The sequence below is a fragment of the Berghia stephanieae genome, chromosome 3 (assembly GCF_034508935.2).
Source record: "Berghia stephanieae isolate SIO BIC M18660-M18661 chromosome 3, UCSD_Bste_1.3, whole genome shotgun sequence".
Classification (NCBI taxonomy): domain Eukaryota; kingdom Metazoa; phylum Mollusca; class Gastropoda; order Nudibranchia; family Aeolidiidae; genus Berghia; species Berghia stephanieae.
Genome location: NC_088362.1, coordinates 79,513,009 through 79,535,508, shown reverse-complemented (window position 1 = coordinate 79,535,508; position 22,500 = coordinate 79,513,009). Strand labels below are relative to the sequence as shown.

The window sequence follows — 22,500 nt, the reverse complement described above, 5'->3', positions numbered from 1 at the left end:
ACCGTTTCTAGTAATTACTAGGCAGGACATAATAATAAAAAAATAGAAGTAAGCTGGGTATGGCAAACCTACAATAATATGGCCAATCTGTCAATCGACAATTAGTAATACATAACAGGCGAGTGAGGCGAAACGTTTAGCGGCATAGTATGCGACTATTTGGTCTAATGGTATAACATTAGCCTTCGGACTGGAAGGTCCAGGGTTCGAGTCCAGTTCTGAGCGGCGCATAGTTGAGTCTTTGGAAAAGCCTCTTTAGTCACATTCTCTTACCATAACCCAGATGTAAAGTGAATACATGGCCGTTAACAGCGTTGTCTCTGTCGGAAAAAAAAATAATTGTAATATCGCCTAACGGGCGCCATGTCTCGTCTAATAATATGTTTAATGTTGCTATTGTCTATGGAGCCCTTAGATACCAGGGTTAACTCCAACTCCATGGGCCTTATGTATCTGCCTGGAGGACTAATTTTTATGTGATCAAGTAGGCAAATTACTCGATTCATAAGCAAATAGACCATTTTCAGCCAGAGGTTCTGTTAACGTCTTTCTGACTGTCAGTGATTTGGCAAATGTGTTTCACCAGAATCTGGTGGAAATAGCATTGCGACAGAATATGTCGTATCTTAATGGGAGTAAACTACTATTTGTTCCATTTAACAGTAACGAAACTGAGTAGATTTTTTTTTCAAATGACCACTTTTTAATTTTTTGATCCTTTTTTGTATAATTTGTATTGTGCTTTTTCTTTAGGCGATGTACCCATATTTGCAGTCCCGATGTTCAAACACAATAGGCTTCAACAGTCACTTCCCTCGTAATGACGCATAGTAACTTAGTAACTGGTTCTAAACTATCGGCAAACCAGAGGAGCATAAAAGTGTATCCAGAGGAGAAAAAAAATATAAATCTGATCATGTTTTGGCTTTTATACATTCTGATCACGTGACATATGAAAAGTTCTAGCCAGCATGAAGAATAAAAAGTATCGATTTTCATGTTTAGAACCAAGCTGCTGGTTGCTGGACGGACGTGACATCAGACTATTGAATCCTCTTATGGTCTTGATTAAAATTATTGTAATGGACAATATTTTGCGTTTGTTTGAGAGTGCTTCTATAACAACAATTGGATCATCATGCAAATAAGAGTGTACTGATAAATCATATGATTTGATGTCAATGAGAAATCGGATAATCTGGAAGGCATTTTTTGAATGATTCATTTTTGATCGAGACCACAAAATGGAATTTATGGTTAGGGTTTTGTAACCGAAAATACAAAGGCATCAATATTGGCAATATCTGACAACTCTTATGTCGGCAAAATACAAACAAACAAACAGACAACAACAACAAAAAAAAAAAAAAAAAAGAAACAAATCAAACAAATCCAAAAAGAAAAACAAAACAACACAAATCTAATGAACACAAAACAATAACAAACAAGGAGAAACAAAAACAAAACAAAAAACAAATAACAAACAAAAAAAAACTATGACAACAAAAAACAAAAAACACCCCCCCCCCAAAAAAAAAAAAAAACAACAAAAAAACAAAACAAAACAAAACAAAACAAAACGACAAAAATAAACAAACCAAACAACCAAACAGATAAAACAAAAGAAACAATAGCAAGCTGTTATGAGAGAAAGTTTGTTTATTTAATTTAAATAAAACACACGTTTTCATGGCACATATTCTGACAAAACACATATTTTATTTTGGCAAAAAAAAATGTTTTTGTTTTATATATCTATTGAATAAAATGATCCTCAACGTGCTAGGAAACCCTGAACACTTGGCTACCTTTGAGGCCTAGGGTTTGAGACTTGTTGATAAGTTTAGGATCATTTTAACCGATCGATATTTGAAGTAAACATTTTCTAACCACAAATGTTGGGGTCCCGATAGCTCAGTTGGTAGAGCACTCGCTTCACGCGCAATGGGACCAAGATCGATCCCGGGTGCATCGAGATTTTTTTCTGATTCCCCTGTCCACTCAACAGTGAATGGGTAGCTGAGTCTGTTAGATTTGATGGAAAGTACTTTGCGATAGACTAGCGTCCTATCCAAAGGATAGCAAGAAATTGCTTTTGCCCATTTCACGCTATAGAAACCGGGATAAACTCCGGCTCCACGGGCAATGGCTCTGAAAGACTACTAAAAAAAATGTAACATGTCATTTTTCTCTGAATGGTATAGTTGACCATATATTTATCACAAACGTCTCTCTCTCTCTCTCTCTCTCTCTCTCTCTCTCTCTCTCTCTCTATCTATCTATCTATCTATCTATCTATCTATCTATCTATCTATCTATCTATCTATCTATCTATCTATCTATCTATCTACCTATCTATCGATCTATCTATCTATCTATCTATCTATCTATCTATCTATCTATCTATCTATCTATCTATCTATCTATCTATCTATCTATCTATCTATCTATCTATCTATCTATCTATCTATCTATTTCTCCCTCTCTCTTTTTTTAAAGGACAGTTATATCCTTGAATTAACATTTTGCACTAGACACTGGACAACACTATTTTACGTTGTTTTGAGAGTATTGCCATTACACCAATAATGGGCCCATAACAATAATTTGGGTTGTCAAACCTGCAAATAAGTATACGTCTTATTCCACCACTGTGAAGCCATGATACCATTTTAAAATTAACTGCGTTTTAAGAAAAAAGTAAGTTTGTTTAACTTGACCATTCGCTTTACAAAATAAATAAATATGACTAAAGTAAACTGGTCACATCTATAAAAAAAACAAACCCAAAGATCCAAAGCGCATTGGGATGTTTAATCACGGAGAGCGCTCTATTCGTGTCGCCATACGCGTATTATTGAGCAATAGATAGTATGCGCTTGGCTAAGAAACTCACAACATTGCCATCCGGAAGTATATAACGGACCAACACATAAAACTATTTGTAACCATCAACTTTTATAGTCTGGTTAATACAGTTTAGTGAGAATTACTCATAAACGCGGATGGCAAAATACAACAACAAAGTACTGAGTGACGTCAACTTCATTCTATCTATATTTAAGATCCGGAGGTCCTGTAATTACAGCTGGCAGCCAGATACCGGATAAATTCTAGCCACCTATGTTTTTGTTGTTGTTTTTCATTTTGTTGACACCGGATGAGAAAGATTATTTGGTTTAGGAGGGAATATTAAGGGTGGAATTCGTGAGCAAGCACAAAGCGCGAGAGATACCAACCATACCGACTGTGGCAGATGAAAAGCGCGGGGAAGGCAGAAGTTGAGCGGGTTTGTCGTGGCTACGATGATGACATTAATTCCCAAATTTTTTTTATCTCTCACTGCAAAAACTTGTTATTGTCATTTGGACTGTGAAACAGTGGCACGGCGGCAATTTTGTTTCAGAATTTCAAAATTAAAAATATTATCAGTCTTGGATTTATAGTGACCAAAATAAATAATTAAATAAATAGACAAATAGATAAATATATATATTCATCATTTTGTATTATGTTGTGTTTGAAGCTATTCTGTGACTATCATATTATTGAACGTTCAAAAAATTGTGTTCATTAACGGTAAGCAGACAATCATATTAATTAAGTATTGTGCATAGTGCAAAAGAAAAAAGAGCTCAGAGTTCAATAATGCACATTGGGTCGGAATTCTCACAGAAAGATGGGACAGACTAGTAAAAATTATAGATAAGGTTCTACGTAATTGCTTTTAATCAATTTGTTTTCAACTACCTACGCGCACTTATGTGTAGGTCTGACAACCCAATTCCTTATGGGCTCGTTGTTGTAATGGAAATCTCAAAATAATGACGCAAATATTGTCTATTACAACAATGTTAAACTAGGCCCGTAAATGGATTCAGATGTCAGACCTGCATATATGAACACGTCGGTCTTCAGTGTAAAATATGTAAACCCAATTCCTTATGGGCTCGTTGTTGTAATGGAAATCTCAAAATAATGACGCAAATATTGTCTATTACAACAATGTTAAACTAGGCCCGTAAATGGATTCAGATGTCAGACCTGCATATATGAACACGTCGGTCTTCAGTGCAAAATATATAATCAATCCAAATAACATAACAAGAAATTCAATTATTGGCATATCGATGATCGGCGTATCAAACCTCTCAAGTCTCGATTTTCAGGTTCTGCGGATCAAAACTCTGAAGTCTAAATACGAGCTTTGCGCACCATGTTTTGTTTAATTTTGGGTGGATCAGACCTCTGATTGTCATCAGATTGTCACCCACCTAAAATTAAATAGAACATGGTCCGCAAAGCTCAAATGTAGACTTCAGAGTTTTGATCCGCCGACCAACGTCATACCGTTTGGAGGCTGTAGATCACATATGAATTGTGCAGCTTTGTTGTATTGTGTTACGACCGGGTTCGAGCGTAGCCATCGTTATGTTATAGCCTGATACTGAAATCCAAAAGGACTGGCAGTTTGACGTCATTATTTGGTTTTTGCACCGCCTTGTGAGTTGTCGTTAGTAGTACTCATGGAAACAAGTTATTTTATTGGTTGAACTATTGAATACAACTCACGATTTGTTTTCTTTTGTGGCAAAAGACTGGCATTTTGACGTCATTTTTTTGGTCAATGTCAGGCCATAACTTTACGAAGGCCACGGTTCGAATCTCGCTCTGGGCGGCGCAAAGTTTAGTTCCTTGAAACGGCTCTTTTTACTCACATTCTCTCACCTTTCACGGGTGTGAAATGAGTACTTCGCCATTATCAGTATTGTAGCTGTCGGAATATTTTAAAGTATAATATCGCCTAAATGTCGTCATGTTTTGTCTTACATGCCTTGCCTAAGACTTGACACCCTTTCAGGCGATATTGCAATTTATTCGACAGGGACATCGCTGTTAACAACTTGGTACTCATTTTTCATCTGATTATGGTGAGAGAATAATTTGAGTCAAGAACCTTTTCCAAGGACTAAATTTTGCACCGCTCAGAGCGGGACTCAAACCCAGGACCTACTGTTCCGAAGGTGAGGGTCATACCACAAGACCACAAAGTCGAACCTTCAGTCTTCCTCGAAAAGAGATCAAACCGTCATTCTCTAGGCAAACCTGCAAACGATGTCACTGTAATTCTACGCCATATTAATACTAATAATATTATAACCCCCCCCCCCTCCATAAATAACACCACGTAACGATATTAAGTTAACAAAATCAATTTGTGACGTCAAACTGTAAAGCATTGAAAGTGTAATTGTGAAGCAATTTACATCGTGATATGTGCTGAAGGCACTTTGCAAGGGTTCCCAAACAGGGGGATCAAATAAAACGCCTTCAAGACAAGTTAAATTAGTTGTTTTTCGACAGAGACAACGGTGCTAGCGGCCAAGTACTCATTCCACATCTGAGTACAGTGTGAGAATACATGTAAATAACTCTTTACAAATATTCAACTTTGTGCCGCCTTCAGTGTGACCTACAGGTCATAAGCCGAGAGTCATTGTTAAAGACCACAAAGTCGTACAGTTATGATGATGATGATGATGATGATGATGATGATCATCATCATCATCATCATCATCATCGTTATTATCATTATTATTATTATTATTATTATTATTATTATTATTATTATTATTATTATTATTATTATTATTATTATTATTTCATTATAATTAACTCCAACATGTTACCTTTAGGAAACGATAGGTCACATAATAATGTTGGCAAATGTTGGACATAGATATTTTTTTTTCTGTTATGTTGATAACGACGTGTATTTATGTGCATTTTGACGATAACAATGGAGGTCATTACGAGACTTGTCACAAAAAGGTGGATAGGGTTGGATTGGCATTATTATAATAGAACCCCCCCCCCCCCCCCCCCCCCCCCCCCTGTCCTTTTCCAGATAATGGCGGTAATAGAACTTCTTTCCGGCAGAGCTATCTGAAAAATACATTATGCATTTGTCTTGCTGGGAGGTTTTTGTTTATTTTAAGGATAATAATAGAGGTCGTTATGAGACTTGTCTAAAAAATAAGTATAAAGACCTGGATGGAACCCCCCCCCCCCGTCCACCCACGACCCTTTATTAAATATGAGTGGTAGTTTTTGAATGCACTAGCAATCTGAAACATCTTGTGGTCATCGAACTTTTATTCGTATTGATTCTCGTCCTCGTTGTCAAAATGAGCAATAAACCTTCTGTAATCTCAAACCACCACTTTTATTCATTAGAGAACCAATGGTATATTATGTATGTAGAGATAATGAAATCTTGTTAGTTCTAGTCTGAAAGTTTTCTCCCATCCCCGCCTTCCCCACCCGATTCCTTTTCGAATAAGCGATATTATGTCTTCGAATATACCATTCTGTTATCACAGATCGATAACATTTCATCATTACTGTTGAGATAATGGATGGTGGATCATTCTTACTTTTTTGCTAGTTCGAATGAGATTTATTTTTATTTATTTGTGTGTGCGGAAAGGAGAATTGGGGGGAGAAGGGGGGGGGGGGGGGGGGTGGGGGGTGGGGTGGTGATAGGCCGGTGGAAAGAGAGTGGAATGGTATGGATAAATGTGCACATATATGGAGGAATGGTCAGCGAACATAATTAATGGCTTGATTTAACATTATTTTGGGTTGGTTTGAGAGTAATAGTTTCATACCACTAATGCGGCCATAAAAGTTTGGGTTATCAAGACATTTAAATAAGTCGGTAAGTGTTAAAATTATTAGCTTCAGTGGTAATGGTAAAAGAATCGATTCAATATTTGGCCGCAATACGCCAAACAAATAAATAAATTAATTAAAAAGACAAAGAAATTGTAGCAATGTTGAAAAACATCAAAGCCTTCATTAGGCTTTTGATATTTGTTTAGTCAATTTGCCAATTTGTGAATCGTTAGATTACTTTATTCATGCTTTTGTCGTTTTGGGTACGGAATTCTTGCCAGGGTTGTTGATTCCAAAATTTGAGTCACGCTTTCGTAGGTTTGGTTACAAAATTCTTGCCTTGGTTGTTGGTTAGTTCCATTATTTTACCAATGCTTTTGTAGTTTTGGTTACATCGCTCTTGCCATGGTTGTTGATTAGTTCCATTATTTTACTAACGCTTTTCTTTAAAGTTTTTGGTTACAAAAATCCTACCAAGGCGGTTGATGATTTTCATGTCATAATGGTATTACAGTATCATTTACTACTCTGACTTTATGCAAACAGAAAACACATTTTATCTGCATTTTAACCAGTAAACTGCCTTAATCTGGAAGGATGGTGTATTTAAAGATCTGGCCAGAAAACTCGTCTTTCAAATATAACGACCCTCATCTTGGCAAAAACTCTCTAACCTGGGATCTCGTGATATCCCAGGTTTGATAGCTTTTGCCAATATGGAGGTAATTTTAATCGATCGATATTTGAAGGGCGAGTTTTCTGGCCAAATTTTTAAATACGCGTCTTCCCATAGTGGGACAGTTAAAGCAAACGTTTTATTTTGGCTTTGATCAAAAGAATCAATCGTGGAATCTGGCACACTGGAATTTTTAAAGAACTCTTCCGACGGGTAATTCATGATTATTAAACCTTTTTGCTTTCGATATTAATTTTCCGGAGTATGTAAATCCTTAAATAAAAAGAGCTTGCATCGTTAATAAAGATTGTCCTCGTATAACATGACTCCAAAGATCTTATTTTATTATTCAACTGCCCCCCCCCCTTACCTAATAAATAAATAACAACGCCTACGTAATGGTATCCGATTTATTAAAATAACATATTGTGACAGCAATTTATCAAGCGTTAGTTAATTTTAGCGGCTCCATTTATTTTAAAATAACAAACAAACCAAATTGACAAATTAAAGAGCAGGCAATGGTGTAGGCTCAAAAACTGAAGAGGTGTTTATGAATAGCATGAAACAGTACCAGGAAATGCAGGAGGGCAACCCCCCCCCCTCCAACCCCCCCCCCAAAAAAAAAGGAAAAAAAAAAAGAAAACCCAGAAAAACAAAACAAAACGAACCCCCCCTCCCCCCTTGAAAAAAATTGAAATAAAAGAAAAGAAAAAATCATTGCAAAAAATCATGGAGTTTATAATTTAAATTTAAATTTATCTGCCAGAAGGCATGTATATGAGGCGCTATTGGAACATGGTCGACATGCTGCTGGAAGTACGAGTACTTTTGAGATATGGCTGATAAAAGGTGTTTTGGGACTTTCTTACGAAAATAGATATTTTCTAATATTATGAAAGTTTGTTAATTTCTGCATAAATATCACAAAATTTTTAATCAAATTTTGCATTTTAAACATGTTTAATTGGTATTTCTTGAGGATAAAATGGTGCATTGTTGTTTAGTAAACTCTGAGCCTTTTTATTTTTTTTGAAAACTATTTTTCTACAGATGCCTGACTATAACTCAACCAATTTTTAACATTTTCCCCTGAAATCAAAAAAACAAACTAGAAAATAGTTTTTTTTAAATACACCATAGCAATCACATAACTTCCATAAAACGTTGACAAATCAACAGAGAGCACACTAGAGAGTATAATAGAGACACGGTGACATTTTGATTCTTCTTCTTCTTCTTCTATATTGCGCAGATATTCAAATGTTAAATTTAACTAAAATAAAGCCGATCACAGACGCCATTTATGAAATAATTTAAAGATTATGATAGAAATAACGAGATTAGTATTTACCAGAGGTAGAATGAAAGATTTCTTGGGCTCTTGCGTTTTGGAATCCGGACTTTAACCCTCTCTTTATTACCACCCACAGGAAAATCGTCACATTCGTTACGATGCAGCCAGCAATTTTCTTATTCTGATTTCATTTTGTTATAGTTATATCCATAAAAACTGACACTGTGTTGCAGAACTAATAATATTTCTGAACAAAATATAGAATATACTTGTTGCTAATCTGTTTGAAAAATCTATTTTTGTGTTGGGTGAGAGTGAAGTTTGGGTAAAATTCTGAAAGGAGAGAGAGTCAATCCCACCGCGCACTCAAAAACTCTTGCAGCGGTTAGAAACACAAGTCCGGAATTTTAAAAAACAAACAGCAGTGCAATAATCTTAAATTGTTCTTATTGTAAAGCAGAGAAAATTGGTCACATGTTTATTCCCGTGGACCAATTACGTGTTTGCTCCCCAACGAATCACATCCTTGTTAGTTAATAATCACTGAAACTGCGTTTACCCTTTATAAATCGAACAATGACCTCTTTTATAACGACGTGCGTCTGCTTTTTTTCAATAGATCTTATTGGACCCAGATAATTTGTTTATCATTGTTGTTTACACACTTCTGATGCTGTCGTCGTCTGTCAAAACATTTTTTCCTTAAAATTCAGCCATTGTTTTTCTTCAGTTGGTGGAGCACTCGCTTCCCAGACAAAGGGTCCATGATCGATCCCGGGTGCAGTCGAGGTAATTTTCTGACTCCCTGTCCACCCAGCAGTGATTGGGTAGATGGGTCTGTTAGATATGGCGATAAGTGCTATGCGATAGACTAACGTCCTATCCAAAGGTAGGGGATAAACTCCGGCTTCATGGGCCTAATGGCTCTGAAGAACTGTTGCTTTTCTTGAAATGATCAGTAGATTAAGATTATCGAGCATATTGAGCGTGGTCAGCTATCTGATGGATATCAATAATTCCCATAACTCTGGGTCTGACGTTATGAATACTAAGCTGCAAGAAGCTATGGACCAGAGTTATAAAACGTCAAGTAAAAATGAATATAACAGCATCAAGAATAAATACCAAAACATCAATATAGGAACTATTTGGGCTCAAACCTTCTTCAGGCAATTTAACAGAAAAAAACCCCACAAAAGACAAACAAAAACATCCAACAAAAGACACACAACTCACCCCCCCCCCCTTAAAAAAAGACAAAAAAACCCGGACAAAACCAAACCAAACCAAACCAAAAACGAAAAAAACCCAACAAAACCCCAACCTCCTTTCAAAAACAAACTGACAAACAAACAAACAAACAAAACAAAACGAAACAAAATAATAATCATAAAACTATAAAATAAAAACAAAACAAAACAAAAAGGAATCCAAACAAAACAGTTAAGACGTTAATACATCACTTTAAATCCAGATAGACGGCAGAAAATGCCTTAGCGCGTTTAGATGGCGAAAGATAAATAAACAGTTTACACGCAATCCTCCAATAGCTTCCAAAAGGAATAGAAGCATGACAAACGCAATAGATTCGATTAGGAAAGGAGCTTGACAAACGCAAAATATTCGATTTGGATAGAAGTATGACAAACGCATTAGATTCGATTAAAAATAGAAGCATGGGTGACGCAATAGATTCGATTAGGGTAGAAGTATGACAAACGCATTAGATTCGATTAGGATAGAAGTATGACAAACGCATTAGATTCGATTAGGATAGAAGTATGACAAACGCTAATAGATTCGATTAGGGTAGAAGTATGACAAACGCATTAGTTTCGATTAGGATAGAAGCATGACTGACGCAATATATTCTATTAGGAATAGAAGCAAAACAAATGCAGTTGACGAAGGCGCCGTTTGGACTCCCTCCTGAGTTGTATGGCCTTGGTCGCCCTAGCTCATTTCCTGACACTGCACTGCCCGGACCCTCTGGATTATTCTGGTCTTCCATTGGAATAAATTCTAAAGACAAAAATTCCTTTGGGGATGACTGACGGGAATTATATTTTATTTATTTATTGAATTGACGTACAAACAATAAACGCATTGTAAAATATACAATCTTTATGATACGTTTGTGATACGTTTATTAAATTTGAGCTTTCATATAGCGCAATATCCACTAAACGTGCTCAAAGCGCTTTACAAAGGGTCCCTGACCAACAGCAACACGTAACAAGTAGAACGAGACATGACGCCTGTTAGGCGATATTACAATTATTTTTCGGACAGAGACAACGCTGTTAACGGCCAGGTACTCATTTTACACCTGAGTACGGTGAGGGAATGTGAGTAAAGAGCCTTTTCCAAGGACTCAACTATGCGTCGAGCGAGGCTCGAACCCATGATTTTCCGATCCGAAAGCGAGTGTCATACCACAAGACCACAAAGCCGCATCTCATATCGAGAAAACAATGTATCTATATCGTTTTTTTCAAGTAACAAAATTTATAATCTCACTTTTCAAGTCATATTCATTTTGGGGGGAGGGGGGGGGGGGGGGGGGAGGGGATTCAGCCTGACCGACATGCATATGATTAGCAGGTCTGATCCCCGAACGCGATTATGGGCTGTTTTATCATAGTTGTAACGGACAATATTTTGTGTTGGCGTCGTTAACTTATAGCCTGACACTAAAACCGTGGCTTCGTAAAGTTATGACCAAAAAATGAGGTCAAAATGCCAGTTTTTTTGCCACAAAAGAAAACAAATCGGGAGTTGTATTCAATAGTTCAGCCACTGAAATAGCTAGTTTCCTTGAGCTCTACTAACAACAAATCACTAGGCGGTGCACAAACCAAATAATGACGTCAAACTGCCAGTCTTTTTGGGTTTCAGTATCAGGCTATAATATAACGATGGCTACGCTAAAACCCACTAAGACCCATATTTTGACGTCATTCTTAGGTTCGTGGACCGCCTAGTGAGTTGTCGTTAGCATTGCTCAAGGAAACAAGTGAACCCATTGGTTGAACTGTTGAATACAACTCACCATTTGTTTTCTTTTGTGGCCAAAGACTTGTCTTTTGGCGTCATTTATTAGACCATGGGTTTACGAAGGCCGCGGTCAGGCCATGAGTTTACGAAGACCACGATTTTGCAATATAAACTCGTGGAAAATTGGTATGTCAATGTCCACAGATTCATTAAAAAAACCCACTATATTTAACACTTTACAATATGTTAGGAAATATATTAAAACTGGTCACTTTTCAGGCTGGAAATGCTTGTAATTATAACCTATTGTGTCAATTTCGTGTTATGACAGAATGAACAAAATGAATTAAATTTAGTCAGGAGTTCACATTTTTCTTTTTCTAAATTTGATTTTTTTAAGTTTATGAAACAAGATTCACTCCTACCAATGAAGACATCTATATCTATTCGAGTCTAATACGTTAAGCTTAAAATTCCATATTAACCGATTAGTTTAGTCAACGCGACATAATATCGTTTTGAAGCGACTGGTCACATACAACCAACATTATGACGTCAAACCTAATAATCTTATCAAATGATCTACAACGCCCTTCCGGCCTGTGATCATATTAAATTTTGTTTGACGCTGGCAGTAGTGCCGCGCTGAGGACCGGTCCTTGGGACCGGTCCCACGGTCTTTTAGCTGTGAACCGGGGATCGGTCCCATAGTGGAAGACCGGCGGCGGTCCTCACTTCTTATCACCTTTCAACGGTCTCGCGCCATACTACTTAACCAGCGATTCGTTGCCTCGGTTCTTTGCCTATCTTCCACCAATCACCACCCATCCCACTTAATTAATCGCACCCACCCCCCCCCCCCCCTTTGCCATACACTAAACGACACAGACGACCATAGAGGCAGACGACCACGTCCCTCCACTCCGCAAACCGCCCTTTCGTGTGTGAGATGGGGGGAACAGGAGGCGCACGCCTTGGACGATTCCATTATACGGGGTAAATTTCAAAATTTACTACACCATAATGATCGCAATGACAATGATCTATGATGAAGGCATGACCCCTCTTCTCTAATGGGTTATTGTTTGAAATGCATGTGACTACTAAAGATGTGTGTGTTTGTGTTTGTGTGTGTGTGTGTGTGTGTGTGTGTCTCGAACCTAGCAAGTAGCAAGTCACCACTCCTTTCTATCGCATTGTTGTCATTTAAAATAATACAATAATATTAAAATTTCGTTTGGTGTTTTAACTAATCAAATAATACGAGTTTCATTAGTTTCTTCCTTCCAAAAAACCCAGTTATAACGTCTGTATTTTTAAAAAGTCCAATAGAATAGTTGGGGACCCCGATAGCTCAGTTGATAGAGCACTCTCTTTATACGCAAAGGGCCAGAGATCGATCCCGGGTGCAGTCGAGTTTTTTCTGAATCCCTGTCTACTCAGCAGTGAATGGGTAGCTGGGTTTGTTAGATCTGGCGAAAAGTCACCATCGACCCCACTTATTACTTATTACCGCATCCACCCCCTCTTATTATAACTTCACGCGTCTCTCTCTTACTCTTCAATGCTCGCTGCCCTCTAATGTGTGTGTGTGTGTGGGGGGGGGGGGGGGGGGGGGGGGGTAGGAGTTGCGTGTGTGTATCAACGCCACGAACAACTCGATCAACGATTTGGGCGATTCCATTATCTCTGTTAATGGGGATAAATTTCAAATTTTATTCACGCTAAATTATCGAAGTAACAATGAAGTACGGTGAGCAAATAAAGAAGGCATCACCCCTCTTCTCTAATTAGGTTACAATTTGAAATGAGTGTGACTACTCCGTGTGTTTTACTCCTGTAGACCACGGTTTTCATTAGTGCGGGGCGGTCCCACGGTCCCAAAGGTCAAAACAGTTCGAACTTCCAACAGTCTCTCAGGAATGTTCAATGTCGAAAAGGACCGGACCGGTCCTTGCGGTTTTCATTTCCCAGGGACCGTAGGACCGTGGTCCTTAAGCTTGCCAAATGCCGCGACGAGCTAACGTAAAGCATATAGTGCAACCGACCTACTTACAAGGAAGTCGGGTTATGACTTCAGCTTGTGATTGAGGTCACCTCACAGTACAGTTTATTTTCTTATATTTCATACGGAAGCAAATATTTGACATAACAACACGAATTTTGAGATTCCTGCCCATGACAACACCATGGTTTGTTCTATTTCTGCGATGTTACCTTTAAAGATAGCTGTGAAATGAAAACGTTTGCTTTCTGGCCAATGAAATTCATTAACAGACTCTTGACTCCCAGACTCGAAACTCTTCCTTTTTGTAGGTCTGCACACGTTGGTTGCTTTCGATGCTTTGTATTTATTTTAGTCTCCCTTTGTAACTAAATCCAATCATCTCATCAAAGATGAACACAAAGAGGTCTCCCTTTAATTTTCAACTCTTTATATATCGATTGGATATTTAAAACGACTTTCTGTTATATCGCAGTGACTTGGCGGTTGTTACAGCAAGTTGCAATCTTCTTGAATAATAAGTTATTCTTCCGTTTTATTAATGATTGTAGGAGGAATTTCACACGAAGTCTCAGGTTTAAGACTGTTTGGCAATTGGAGCCAATCTAAACCTTGCAATATTATTGTTAAACATTTATGTGTGATTATAAGGTGGGGAAGGGGTGATTGTGTGCTTGATGGAGGGGGAGGCAAATGTGGGGTCGATTTTATTTCCCACTCTTTCCCTCCCCCCCCCCCCCTCAATTAATCAATTCCCGCCCCTTTCCTACGATTGGTTCATTCGTTCGTAATGGCGCATAAGTGATAGGGTAGCCTATCCGCCATGATTAACTACTCCTATTTATCGTTTATCGTTCGACACTTCATGGAATAAGTCAGTACCAACCTTGAATTTCATTCATTTACTCATATGTCTATCAAACTATTGCCCCCCCCCCCTCTCTCCCCCGTCTCTATCTATCTCTCCAATTCTCACGTCAACTCCATCATTGTAATTCATTCATTTACACACGTGTATAGAAAATTTATGACTCCTCACCCCCCTCTTTCTCTGTCTGGCTATGCCATAAAAAAAATTCACACTTACGACTATATAAACAAAGCTATTTGAGGAATTTGGCATTAGTAAATACTCCTTTATAGGTTTTAGTCAGAAACCTTTTACTTCAATTATCGACATACGTATTAAGAACAACAACCACTTGTCAAAAACTCTTACACTAAGATTTCAAAATTTTGTAAAAAAAATAATTCAGGTTTAAGACCTTTTTTGTTGTTGAAAGTTTAAAGTCAATTTATTCTGTCTTCATATGAAATAACATTTTTTTCTGGCCAAAATGGATAAAAAATGTTTTGTCAGTGTGTAAGCAGGGGGTGTCTTTGGAAACTGATGGTCAGTCGTTTTTACCTGGATGAACAACCTTCGACTTTCAGCCAAAGTTTCGTGACATAACCACTAAACCTTTCTCGGCTTTACCTGTACGTTTTTAGTGAAATAGTTCCCAGATCTCAATGAAGATGTGGAATATGAATTTGGTTATCAAGTTTTGATATCAAGTTCTATATTCCCCTTAACTTATACGTACCATATCTATAATTTTACTACACATATCTGTACACACATTCCCTTCTGATGTATAAATGCTTCTTCTTCTTCTTCTTCTTCTTCTTCTTCTTCTTCTTCTTCTTCTTCTTCTTCTTCTTCTTCTTCTTCTTCTTCTTCTTCTTCTTCTTCTGCTCCTGCTTCTTCATTAATTTAATAGTCATTAACATAGTAATTTACTTTTATGGGAGGCAAAGTCATTGTTAATACTGATTTTAAAAATAAATATACCCTTATCATACTTTCAGATGACCTCGCCACCATCATTTGCAACGGAGTACAAATTGCAGAATCAGTGACTGCGCCCCTGTTGCACGGGTAAAAGAAGGTTCCCAGACACATAATTTATGATGCTGCTACCCAATGTCACCACATACTCACCAGCACTTCACTCCAAAATATCATGGACAGAACCTAGTATCATGATGCAGCCAATACTGAAAAACAACAGTGTGTATGACGTCACCAATAATCGCTCATTACGTCACAATTTGAATTACAAAGTTGAAGACGACTTTGCGTCCACAGTCCCACCACTGGTTGATTTTCTAGTCGGCGTGTACTTACTAATAGTTCGTAAGTATGATATATTATGGCCAACAATCTCATACTGTTTCACCACCTCAAAAAAGTAACTACTACCCCGAAAGATTTTTTCTCTCTTTGTAGTCCTTCAAAGCCAGTAGGCCCATGTAGTCAGAGTTTATCCCGGTTTCCATTACGTGAACGAAACAATAGCAATTGCTTTCTACCATTTGGATTGGACGCGAATCTATCGTTAAGTACTTTCCGCAAGATCTAACAGAGATATCTACCCAATCAATGCTGAATGGACAAGGGAATCGGTAGCAATCTCGAGCACTCGCTCGGGATCGATCTCGCTCCCTTTGAGTGTATAGCAAGTGCTCCACTAACTGAGCTCTCGAGAATTAAGAAATGATCTAGATGCTTAAAATTGTTTCCATAGCCGAACATGTTAAACTTTGGATGAATTTTTATGTTTTGTAGAGGAGAATGAATATGATATTTGAAAGCTTTAAAAAAAAAAGAATTTAAGTTATCAGACCTGCAAATAAGTACACGTCGATCTCTACATTATAATATTTGTAAGCCATCACCGTGGAGCCGGTGTTTATCCCGGTTTCTATAGAGTGAAACGAACAGTAGAAAATGCTTGCTACCCTTTGAATATGACGCTCTAGAGATGTCCTAGGACGCTAGCCATCACCTCAATCCGATATTATGTCGAAGTGACCCAGGTTCTGAAAAGTCCATTTAAATATGGTCCAAAAATATAAAATCTTAAAGGCTTTTTTGTTGTTGTTTTTTTTTTTTGTTTGTTTTTTTTTTGTTTTTGTAGAGAAGTAAGCTTTATTTTTTAAAGTGCAAAAAGGCAAAATCATTTTCCCAATCAATTTGATTTTTAACTCTATTTTCTACATTTCGTCTACTCCGACATGAGATATAGATACCAGCTGTCGCGGTAATTTAGTTAATTTATCATTTGTGGTATAAATCAGTGCAGGTATATCATTAAATATGCAGGTTTATAATGTGAATTTGATCAGATTGTTATTGTCCCTTATTATGAGGAAGGCGGGGGGGGGGGGGGGGGGGGTGGATGGTTGAGTAGATACGGCATTGCGTTAACAATACGCTTCAACAGTCGTGACGTCTCTTCCCTCGTAATGACGCATGGTAACTTAGTAACTGGCTCTAAACTATCGAAATATGGCGGACGCTCTCATGAAATATTTCTCCGACGAGTATAAAAGCGTATCCAGAGGGAAAAAAAAAACATTATAAATCTGATCATGTTTTGACTTTTACATATTCTGATCACAAGACATATGAAAAGTTCTAGCCAGCATGAAGAATAAAAGCACCAATTTTCTTTGTTTAGAACCATGATGGCCGCTGTTGCTGAGCGACGTGACATCAGACTATTGAATCCAATTATTCAAAATGTTTGAGCGTTACCTGTTAACTCATAGCCTGGCACTAACCAAAACATAACGTCACAATACATGGCAAGTCCACCACCGAAAGTAAATAAACAGAAACGGGCGCTTAAATGACCTAAATCGTGTCGAAAGCGCCGTTAAACACCTAAAAACAAAACAAACAAAAACAATGCATTCATTCCGGTATGTCGCTAACGCTTAACGACAATGGTGCCTAGTAACTACAACTTTAGGATTTTTGAAACCGTTATCAGGTTAACTGCCATACTCTGGAAAAATATGTATTTAACAATTTGGTCAGAAAAATTCGTCCTTCAAATATCGATCGAATTAAATGACTCTCGTCTTGGAAAAAAATTCTCAGACCTGGGACTTCACGGCGAAGTCCCGGGTTTGAGAGTTTTTGCCAAGATGAGAGTCATTTAAACCGATCGATATTTGAAGGACAAGAAATGTATTTTCACGGAGTAACGGTTATATACAAAGTTAAATTCAAATTACAAAGCACTAGATAAACAATTTACCTGACAATTACACAAACACTCCCACGTATTATTTTTATTACGTTGATCGACGTTAACGTATTGCAGTATCATCAGGACACGAGGCAGCGTAATTATTGTTTTATTATCTACTAGATTTATATGTACTCCAAGGAGGTGTCCAATCAGCGTCTTTTTACGTGCAAAACCGATAATCATAAAATCCTCTTTATGTCAAGATATCTATAGCTGTGGTACTGAAGTTGTGTGAGTGCGATAATTTGCATCCTTCCTCTCTTATGATCGCTGCGCTCTTACGTGCACGATATTCTCTTGCATTTGCATCAATCTATATTAGGTACAAAAAGCGACCAGTTAATTTATTTCAATAGCTGGTCGACGAGGGACTTTTTGTGTACGCAACTGACAATCATAAATATTTCTATAAGATTATTAATCGTTGGGCGGGGTAGTTACATAAAGCTTATAACAATGCAATTGATTGCTACTTTCTTCTTTATTATTATGCTCGCCGCTTGACATGATGGGATTGTTACAACGCGCAATATGGTTCAACAGTTGTGACGTCACTTACCTCTTTTGTCGCATAGTGACTGGTTCTAAACTATCGGGAACAATGGTGGACGCCAATATCTCCATCACCTCCCCTATGAAATCATTTTCCCACGAGCATAAAAGTGTAGTGAAAGGAGATAATCATTAAAATCTCAACATTGCGCTGCTCGACTGGTCCGAAAGTGTGTGTCATAGCACATAATCTCAAAGCCATCCTTTATATAATCGTTGTGAGGCGATGGATCATATTTTCTGCAGAATATTTACAGGAGGCATTGCGACCTTGCTTTTGTTGGACTGAATAAGAGAAGATTGATTGGTGACGATGCCCTCGATGCCATCTTGGTAGTGATAATTAATCGTATACTGTTTTCGCTGATGGTTACTTTCATTGCATCACGAGGAAGCGCACCGAGTGCATTAAGCTGTTTTGATTCTTAGCGATGTCATCGGCGATTTACTTTTATATAACGCTGTGATGTGATATCTCGAGTTGTAAAATAAAATGCAACGATGTTTAGCATGCTCCTTGTAGGGATGGGTGACGAGATCTTGAAGTTTTCGATGTCAACATAATATTAATAGATAGTGATTATAACATAACACCCGTCTTGTAAACAGTCTCTAATAGGAATAAACCAGTCAATCTAAAACTGCATTAATGACCGCTTGTGACGTAATTGTGTTATTGGCTTAAACAATTTAAATCGAAGGTCAAGGAAAGCAGTCATTTATCGAAAAATGAATGACTTCTGACCTTCACCTTTTAAAATAATTTTTCCATCTCTGCACTGAGTTGTATTGAATTGGATCACCATAACTTGTTACATCATATAAATAATACAAAGGGGATTAACACACAGCATGGTTTTTTTCGTTGGCATTTTAAATCAAACTAAAATCTTCTTATAATCTCGTCTTACTTAAAATAGTTTTTGCTATTCTAATATTATTATATTTATTGACCTTAACAATGATTTTGTCGGAAACTGTACAACTCTGGGGTGTTATAAATACGGTTTTTGACCAATATTGAATATATAATAACCTCGGAGAAGCCCTCCCAAGGTCTGTCTCAGTCCCCGCCGGAAAAATCTCATAAAGGTCAAAAACTGTTTCTTTATTGCATATTACGGCTGATGTTCGTCGACACCAGGAGGAAGTGTTCAGAGCGGTTTCAGGTGTGTTGATTGTTGGCGATGCCATCGATGATATAATTCTAACAGGTGCTGTGGTGTGGTGTCTCGGTTGATAAAAATAAAATGAAACGATATTGACCATGGTCAGAGAAGAGATGGGTAAAGAGAATCTTGAAGTCATCGATGTCAAAATAATGATAATACTAATTAATGATCGATTATCTCCGTTATCAGGAAGAAATGCTCAGAGGGCATTAACCCTCTCCTTACCAAAGGAAAATCGTCACATTCGTTACGATATAACCAACAGTTTTCTTATTCTGATTTCATTTCTGTTATGGTTATAGTTATAAACACTCGACACTGAGTTGCAGAGTTAATTTTTCTGAACAAAACGAGCATTTACTCGTTACTATTCTGTCTGAAAAATCTATTTTTGTGTTGGGTGAGTATGAAGTTTCGGGTCAAAGTCTGAAAATAGCTTGTAAGGAGAGAGTTGATGTGTGTTAATTGTTAAAGATGTCATCTGTGATATCATTTTGTATATCGTAGTGTAATAGTGTCTCGACTTGTATAATAACATGAAACGATGTTGAACGTGGTCAGTAATTAGATGGGTGACATGGGCTTAGTGTTATGTCCTTCAAAAAGGCACTTTGCACACATTACCCCTTTCAACTCTGTTATCAATGTGTATCTGAGGCAATGACATATATATTCTAAGAGTAGCAGTCCTTCAGGACCATGAGGCCCATGGAGCTGGAGTTTATCTCGGCTTCTATAACGTGAAAGGACAATAGCAGTTGCTTGCTACCCTCTGGATAGGATGCTAGTTTATCAGACCCAGCAATCCAATCACTGCACGGTGGACAGGAGGGTCAGAATAAAATATCTCTACTTCACCCGGGATCGATTCTGTCCATTTGCGTGTGAAGCATGTGCTCTACCAACCGAGTTATCGGGAACTCCATATTCCTAGAGTGCTGAAACAGAAAGAAGCCTGACAGTCGAACTGTGCGAAATGAAAAGAACATTCGTTTCACGTGGTCTGCCGGGGAAATAAATGAATCATTGTGTATAAAGATATCTGTGCAAGTTCCGGTGAATGAAAATTGATATTTATGACTTTTTTAAAATATGAAGCAAAAGAAAATGAAATAGAATATGATTAAGTCATAAAATTCAACATATTTGGATAATGTTATAGATCAAAATCTCTTTAATCTTCGTCTATATGGAGCTATTAGTCTTTTGATACACCTGTTCAATCTTGTTTTTATTTTGTTTTTTTTTCGCTTACCTAATCTAAGGATTTTTATTGCGAACACACACAGACATATATATATATATATATTATATATATATATATATATATATATATATATATATATATCACAAACATATATACACACACACTCTCTCACACGTTCTCTCTCTCATACATACAAACACACTTCACCTGCCTCTCACAAACAGAAACACACATTCTCTCTCTCACTCTCTCTCGCTCTCTCACGCACATTCTCTCTCACACGTTCACACACAAACACACACACAAACACACACACACACACACACACACACACATGTATAAATCTGTTTCCGCCAACACTACATAAACAAACCCATTAATATTCCTCTCCACTATACAATTCCCAAAGGAATACCGGAAATGGCAACATCTCACTATCTGTCCATTTAGTTAGTTCTCTCTCTCTCTCTCTCTCTCTCTCTCTCTCTCTCTCTCTCTCTGTGTGTGTGTGTGTGTGTGTGTGTACTGTTCTTTAATCCTTTCCTCTCTCCCCCATCCTCCTCCTCCTCCTCCTCCTCCTCCTCCTCCTCGTCATCGTCATCATAATAGTCATCTTCTTCTTCATCATCTTTTTCTTTTTCTCCTCCTCCTCCTTCTTCTCATTCGCCTTTGTCTCTTCGATCATCATCATCATCATCATCATCATCATCATCATCATCATCATCATCATCATCATCATCATCATCATCATATCATCATCATCATCATCATCATCATCATCATCATCATCATCATCATCATCATCATCTCCCTTTCAGTGTTCCTAGCCGTTATTCACAAGATCTATATTATAAATGTCAAAATGTAATAAAGTAATCTACCATTGTATTATAAAGTAGAGGAGCAGATAAAGCATTCACAGCATCGAATGATTCAATGCAGAATGGATACCCCGCCTGATTGTAACATATTCATGAATACAGATACTTGAATAAATAATAAGATCTATAATAAGATCTCATATAGCGTAAACACCATTACAATCAAATAAAATAAGGACATTGACTTTAGCGTTGATGGGGTGGGGTGGGAGGGAAGGTGTTAAATATTCACTTCTACTGTTGTAATTAACATTTAAAAATTAGCAGGCCATAATGGTATTCTTTGTCTGGAATTCCATGTTCTTCTGATTTAACTAAAATATTTGCCATCCCATATTTATCGCTAGTAGACAATCTTATCTACTTCATTTCTCACTAAAACGGTCGCTCTTATCATCCTAAATCCAATCGAGTTCCAACTAAAGCTCACAACGAAATACTGAAATTAGCTTTCACTATCAAGGTTCAATTTGACTCTAACTTGACAATTTTTACAATTTTCTTTGATATCTAAACGTAAAAACGTCTGATATGTTTCTGATTTAAAATACCTTGAGGGTATTTTTTTTTTACATTCGCGAAAGAGTTATTTTATAATCCTTCGAAAGAGCTATTTTCTGTAACTTCGAATTTTCTATAACTTTGAACGAGCTTATATTATTTCCCATTTGTGATCCACCGCCTTCATTATGTCGGGATGAAATAAATTACAAAAATTGAAAACGAAGTGAAAACGGTTAGAATTACAAAGACTATTCAACCTTTTCGGTGGAGCCTATCAATCCATATATATATATTTTGATTATGGAGTCCTTTAAGTCAATTTTCATATTTATTTGATTTACCTTTACATAGATTGATTCGGTGTTTCATAGTACTAGTTGTCGTAAACGGTAAATTCAATTATGAAAACAAACATCAATTTCAAATAGAAACCTGGACATTTGATG

At 37.2% G+C, this 22,500-nt stretch overlaps 2 protein-coding genes across 2 annotated transcripts in view; one reads left to right on the top strand and one right to left on the bottom strand.

The window, feature by feature from the left end:
* LOC144968551 (uncharacterized) overlaps nucleotides 1-22,500 on the bottom strand; it is a 328,253-nt gene that overhangs the window by 44,846 nt on the left and 260,907 nt on the right. The gene's annotated exons all lie outside the window — the stretch shown is intronic.
* The window catches only part of LOC144968545 (opsin-5-like), a 43,155-nt gene continuing 23,871 nt past the window's right edge, over nucleotides 3,217-22,500 (top strand). The window contains exons 1-2 of the mRNA XM_078907010.1: nucleotides 3,217-3,579; nucleotides 15,505-15,832. Coding sequence (XP_078763136.1) covers nucleotides 15,604-15,832 — 229 coding nt within the window. The 5' untranslated portion in view covers nucleotides 3,217-3,579; nucleotides 15,505-15,603. The remainder of the gene's footprint in view (nucleotides 3,580-15,504; nucleotides 15,833-22,500) is intronic.